The sequence below is a fragment of the Lutra lutra genome, chromosome 16, assembly GCF_902655055.1.
Source record: "Lutra lutra chromosome 16, mLutLut1.2, whole genome shotgun sequence".
In the NCBI taxonomy this organism is placed as follows: Eukaryota; Metazoa; Chordata; class Mammalia; order Carnivora; family Mustelidae; genus Lutra; species Lutra lutra.
The window spans coordinates 41,336,192-41,342,749 of NC_062293.1; the positions used below are offsets into that span (position 1 = coordinate 41,336,192).

The following is a 6,558-nucleotide window of genomic DNA, read 5'->3' on the forward strand; positions in this document are numbered from 1 at the left end:
CCTTTCTCTTTCTTTGCTTCTTTGGTTCTCTCCCTGGAGCCGAGAAACATTCCTGGGCCTCAGAGTTGGGGCCAGGTCTGACCGTCATCCTGCCTGCCCAGGCTGGTAATTCGGGGCCCCACAGCAACCACGTGAGAAAGGGGTAAGTCCCACTTCCCAAGGTGAAGGCCCAGCACCCACGGGGAGCTCGGACTCTCCAGCTGCTGGAACTACACTGATGGTATAGCTTGCTGTTTGGGAGGCCCGAGTCTAGCCCCTGTTGGGCAGCCGACCACATCTGCCCACAAGCAAGTCCTCCGCTACCTGGAGCTTTCTTCTTCTCTGGAACCCAGTATCTGGGGAAGGAAGCTCGAACCCACAGAGGTGTGCCCCATGGACGCGGCCACTTCAAGGATGTCTGACGAGATGGACCAGCCCCGTGGGCTGTCTTCACACGCCCCTCCACCCAGCAAGCCAGACCATGGTGCCGGCAGGTCAGAGGCCTGAGGGTGCCACACCCCAGCTAGGGCTTGTCCTCCTTCCCCCATTCCTAGAGCTCAGTCCCTTGACTCGCCCCTCATGCCTGAGGGACCACATTCTCAATGGAGCACCCAGCAGGAGCAGAAGCACAGGAAAAGAGAAGGTCTCTCTGGCCCACTCCTGTTCTGCTCCCCCATCATGGGCCGCAGATGCCCCACCTGTTCTTTGAAGCTCAGAGGACCTAGGTCTTCCTTCTGGTCTGTCGGCTCTGCCATCTGAAGCATGTCCCCATTAGGGTGAGGCACATAAAGGGGGCCTATTCACCAATAAAGCCTTGAATCATTCCCCACAGGAGTGACTGGGGGGGCCTCTGCCAACTCTGTCTGCTACTCCTGCCCAAGTCCAGACCCTCTTCCTCTCTGAGCGTATGTCACAGTCTTCTGCTAGAGCCAGCCTCTGTTCTCAGGCACACATCTGATCATGCTGCCCGGCATCTCCCACTGTCCGCTGAGAATGGCTGAGCCTTTCCTTACCTGGCTCCTCTCTTCCTATCCCTTCCCTACCTGCCAAGCTCCAGCCACAGATATGGCGGACAGGGCTGCTTCTTCCCCAGCAGCCAATCCCCTCTCCTGGGCAGAATTCAGTTTTAATTCAGGAATCCCCTGCCCCTGGCAGCCCACAAATCTGGGGTGGGTCCCCTGAACCCCACCCAGGGCTGGCTCCCAAGGAGTCTTGTCATGCCCCAGCCCTCCAACTCCTCTGCCAGCTCAGAGATCCAGGCAGCACCAGCATGTCTCTCGTGGTGTCGTGAGTGTGGGGATTAGCTGGGGACTGAGGGAGCCCCATCAGGACCCTTATTTCATCTCCTGCCCAATATGAACGAGGAGCCCCATGTCCCAGTGGCCTCTGGCCATAGCCAGGGCAGCAACAAAGAAGGGGGAAATTATAGAGTAGTCCTAGTTGGCTAAAGCTGACTTACCCCCCCGAGACAATGAACAGCACCCTTTTGGACACTGGCCCCCATTCCCAGCAGGAAGGACAAGCCCATGGTTCAGAGGAGCTGGTGCTGTGTTAACAGAGGGCAGAGATACCACTCAACTACTTCAGAGGAGCTGGTGCTGTGTTAACAGAGGGCAGAGATACCACTCAACTACTTCAGAGGAGCTGGTGCTGTATTAACAGAGGATAGAGATACCACTCAACCACTCAACTAGGACAAGAATGTATGGCAGGGAGTAGAGTCCATCTCTGGTTGCTTTCAAGGTCCTCTGTCCTCAGAATGCTGGACGGTTTGCAAGAGGAGCTGGCCAATCCGAGCCAAACAAGGAGGGTGTGCTGAGAGCACCACAGACTAGTCCCAGACCTTGACCTCAATCGCAGAGAACCCCGGGCCCAGAACAGCCTCTTGAAGGCACCTGCAGGTGTTTCGAAGACAATCATAACAAGAGCAGCAGCAGTCCTGACCATGTGCCTATCCACAGACCCCGGACTAAGCACATCCATGGGCGCTGGTCCAAGTTCCACCATAACCCAGTGGAACGGGGACTATTTTCATCCCCACTTTACGGATGAGTAAACAGAGGCCGAGAAAGGTTAGGGAAGATAAAAAAGCAAGACATAAGAAGCCAACATGGGGGTGCCTGGGTGGCTCAGTGGGTTAAAGCCTCTGCCTTAGGCTCAGGTCATGGTCCCAGGGTCCTAGGATCGAGCCCCGCATCAGGCTCTCTGCTGAGCAGGGAGCCTGCTTCCTCCTCTCTCTCTCTCTCTCTGCCTACTTGTAATCACTGTCTGTCAAATAAATAAATAAAATCTTAAAAAAAAAAAAAGAAGCCAACATGGTTTCAGACCATAGTTCTACGTACTTGTCATAATCTGTCTGCTCCCACATATTAGGGACTTTCAGGATTTGAACAGTGGTGTTTCCCCTCATCTTTGCATTCTTTAAAAGGTCAACCTTTGTGTCTCAATTTCAGGTACTCATGTTTTTATCCAATTTTCTTTTCTTCTCTTTTCTACTATGATTCCTAAGCCAATAAATCAGGGGGATGCCAGAGGCCAACCTCCTATATACATAATACCATTACTAATTCCAGTGTGTACTTTTTCCAGACTTCCTTAGTTTTTATCTAATATCCTACCCTTATTCCAGGATCCCACTTACATTACATTTAGTTATGTCTCCCTAGGCTCTGTGTGGCTGTGACAGTTTCTCAGACTTTCCTTGGTTTTGATGACCTTGACAAATTTGAGGAATACTGATCAGGTGTTTTGCAGAATATCCCTCAGTTGGGGTTTGTCTGACATCTTTCTCGGGACTAGATGGGGGTTATGGGTTTTGGAAGGAAGACCTCAGAGGTAAAGTGCCACTTATGACATCACATCAGGGGTACACCCTGTCTACATAACTTATCACTGTTGATGTTGACCTTGATTGTGTGGCTGAGGTAGTGCTTCTCAGGCTTCTCTGCTGGCAAGTTACTCCTCCCCGCTTTCCATACTGTGCTCTTTAGAAGGGGGTCACTTGCACATCTGACACTTCACTTACGGGGGGGGACTTACGCTCTACCTCCTTGATAGGGAATTATTTATATAAATGATTTCTTTTGTATGGGAAAGTCACCTAGTATTTATTTATTCATTCATTCAACCATTTACTTATATTAGTATGGCCTCACGGTTGTTGTTTTTTAATACTTCGCAACCTAGTATATTTTGATGTGTGCAAAGGATTCTGGCATCCCTGGTGTTCTGGGGGGTAGTTGGTAAAATGTGGGTGACCAACTCTGAGAGGTTCACTGAACCCCCATATCTAACAAACAGCAGTTTTCCACCATTGAACACCAGTGGGTTGGGGAATCAGGGTCTCCACCTAATTTTTGAACAAATGAAATAGAAACTGCTCAAGCACATAGAATTTTGAAGGGATCCCTACCTGTGGAGAAATGACTTTCCTCCCTGTCATCAGTAGGGCAGCAAAATGTTTGTCTGTGGGTCTCAATCAACAATACAGGGTGAGTAGAACGGCCCCTACTAGGCCCTGTCCGTGGTCCTGCCCTGTGTTTACAATCAGCCTGTGGACTCAGACATAAAGCACCTGCTTCTCCAACCAGCAGGCAGCATAGCATTTGAGAGTGTCAGAGGTAGGAATTTAAATTCTATTGTCTAATTCAATGGGATGAAATGAACAAGATGAAGTTTAATAGGAATAAGGGCCAAGTAACAGGTTTCGATTCAAGAAATCACTGACACAGACAAGAGGCCTGATCTCTTCAACAAGTCAGAATTATTAAAAAGATAATTCCTGGGGCTGCCTGGGTGGCTCAGTGGGTTAAGCCTCTACCTTCAGCTCAGGTCCTGATCTCAGGGGTCTGGGATCAAGTCCCACATCGGGCTCTCTGCTAAGCAGGGAGCCTGCCTCCTCCTCTCTTTCTCTACTTGTGATCTCTCTCTCTGTCAAATAAATAAAATCTTAAAAAAAAAAAGATAATTCCTTTTTTAGAAAAGGAATTGCAGTAGAGTGGAGAGGCCTAAGGGGCCCAACAACTGAGGCATCACACAGTTCAAGAGAAAGGAAACTGGCTTAAACAAAACAGCAAAAATTGACATTTTGGGGCCAAACAGGGAAATGTGAATAAGGTCTGCATGTTAAATGAGATGAAAATTTACTGAAGCAGAAAGTGCTGATCATTTACAGAAAAAAAAAAATCAGGTTACAAAACAGTATGCACAGCATGATCTCATTTTATGAGGGAAATCTACATACAGGCATAGAAGCAGGGCTGGAAGGATGTGACCAAGGTGTCACAGCAGAGCTGCCTGGGAGATGGGAACATAATACTTTTATGTTTGCTTGCTCATATTTCTAATTTCCTACTGTGCATATAAACCACTTCTGTAATAATATAAGATTATGCTATAAAAAGAAGGAAATTGTGACCCTTCTCCAGGATTGAGGGGAATCCTGGTGTGGCAGAAGTTTCTAAAAAAGATCTTGGAGGTTATGGGTGCCAGAAAGACAATATGAATGGAAAGTGTGGTCCACCAGGCAAAAGGCAGCCTCACCTTGAACACCTGCAGTTGTGTTAGGTGCTGGAATGGGAGCGGTCCTGCAGTTCTCCTGACCCAGGCCCTCTGTGCTATTACTAGGAAAACTGAGTCACACAATTAGTAGATGTCAGCTCCAGGACCATAAGCCACAGATCTGGCCCCTGCTGGTCATATGGAAATGGCTGGCGCTTCAGGAACGGGGGTATTCAACCTGGAGGAGTAAAAATGGGAAGGAGTGGATGGGAAGGAGTGAAGGGGGCAGGAGAGCTCTTTTCAGATATTTAAAGGCTGCCCCATAGAAGAGAGACCTATGTGCAGCCCCGTGCCGAACGGTAATGACTGTGACAAGTGGGTTTGGCTCTAAGAATGCAGGAGGGAGAAATTTCCAACAACAGTAGTGGTCCAGCTCGGGGATAAGGTGGTGGTGCCTGCTGGGGACTCAGGTGGCCTCAGAGGGCACCGCTGTGAGGGTTTGCCTTTGGGGAAGGGGAAGGATCACGACTGCTGCAGGAAATGTGGGCTCCAACAGGAACCACAGCACTGAGCTTCCTGGGACAGGGTACCTGGTTCTCAAACTTGATACCTGCCTCATCGTCTTTCACCTACTGCTCCCAAACCCTGGTCATAGAAGGGGGCTATGGAGAGATGATTATCTCTCATCTCCCCTCCACTGGGTGACAGGCATGGGTCCGATCTAACCTCATCCTGGCTTCTCCTGTGGACTAGGCCTGAGGTGCTCCAGGAACGGAATACCAGTCAGTGACCCGCCTGAGACCCTGGGCCCCCATACTCCCCATGCAAAGCCTGAGGCCTTAAGTGGCCTTGGAAACTCACTAGGCAGGGCTTCTGTTCCCAGGAGAAAACCGGAGCATGTGGGAGTGGGCAGTGACAGGAGGGTGGGTGCCCTGCCCTGCCTCCCAGACAGAGCCACCAGCCCCGGTGCCCATGGCACAAAAAGACACTAGCCGATGGGGGCATTTATTCATATTCCTCTGCCCACCCCCTCTGCCAACACCCACCCTCTGATTCTTGCCCTGATAACAACCGACAGAACTCTTGCTTTTCCCAGATAGACGCGACCTACCACGGAGACACTCTGCAAGCTTGGCTCCAGCGGGCCTGCGGCAGCGAACACCGCCAGGTGCCCGCCACGCCTGCCCATCCTAGCCCGAACGAGGGTCACCAGGGGTCGTCATCTTTCCCTGGGCGGGGTGGGTGCCGTCAGGCAGCAGAGCGCCCCTAGTTGGCCCCTCCACCCACTGGCTGAGGCCCAGCCGGGCGCACGCACCAGCCCCCACCCCGCGTCCTGGAATTCCGTTCCCACAGACCCGGGGCTGCCCGGAGGCCGGGTTCTGACAGCTCCTGCCCCCCCCAAACATGGGGTGGGTTCTCACACCCATCAGAGGGACCCGCACTGCGGGGGAGGGAAGGTGGGCAGGGAGGCCACCCTGGGCTGTGGGGGAGAGCGGGGGTCCCACCGGGGCCGGGGATTGGGGGGTCCCGGGGGGACGGGGCGCCCACTCGGGCGGGGTTGGGGGCTGCCGCCGGCGGGGCCCGTCCTGGGCAGGCTGAGGGCACGGACGCTGGCGGGGCCCGGGGACGCGGCGCGGCGCCCTTACCTCCTCGCCTTGGCCGAAGCGCAGCCCCAGCGCCGCGACGCGCTCCACGCGCAGGAAGCCGTCGGGGTCGCGGCCGCACACCTCGAACACCTCGCGCAGGCGGCGCACGGAGCGCAGCAGAGCCGCGGGGGCGCCCGCCCAGCCCGCGCCGCCCGCCATCGGGCCGGCCCCGCGGCTAGCCCAAGCGCTGCGCCGCCCGCCGCGGCCGCCGCAGCCCGCCTCGCGCCGCCGCCATCGCCGCCGCCGCGCGCCCTCCGGGCCGCCCGCCCGCCCGCGCGCCTCTGCGACGCGCAGCCTCCGCCCGCCGGCGGCCGAGCAGTGTCAGCGGCGGCGGCGCCGCAGCCCCGCGCTCCGGGCGGGCGGGGAGGGGCGGCGGCGGCGCGGAGGCTGCAGACAAAAGGAGCCGCGCTTTCCACGGGGCAGGCCACCTCTG

General features: G+C 54.3%; 1 protein-coding gene across 1 annotated transcript in view; it reads right to left on the reverse strand.

The window, feature by feature from the left end:
* Window positions 1-6,299, reverse strand: part of RAB11FIP4 (RAB11 family interacting protein 4) — a 117,325-nt gene extending 111,026 nt beyond the window's left edge. Inside the window, exon 1 of the mRNA XM_047707838.1 lies at window positions 6,126-6,299. Within this exon, the coding sequence (XP_047563794.1) occupies window positions 6,126-6,284 (159 nt within the window). The 5' untranslated portion in view covers window positions 6,285-6,299. The remainder of the gene's footprint in view (window positions 1-6,125) is intronic.
* Window positions 6,300-6,558: the final 259 nt, after the last annotated feature.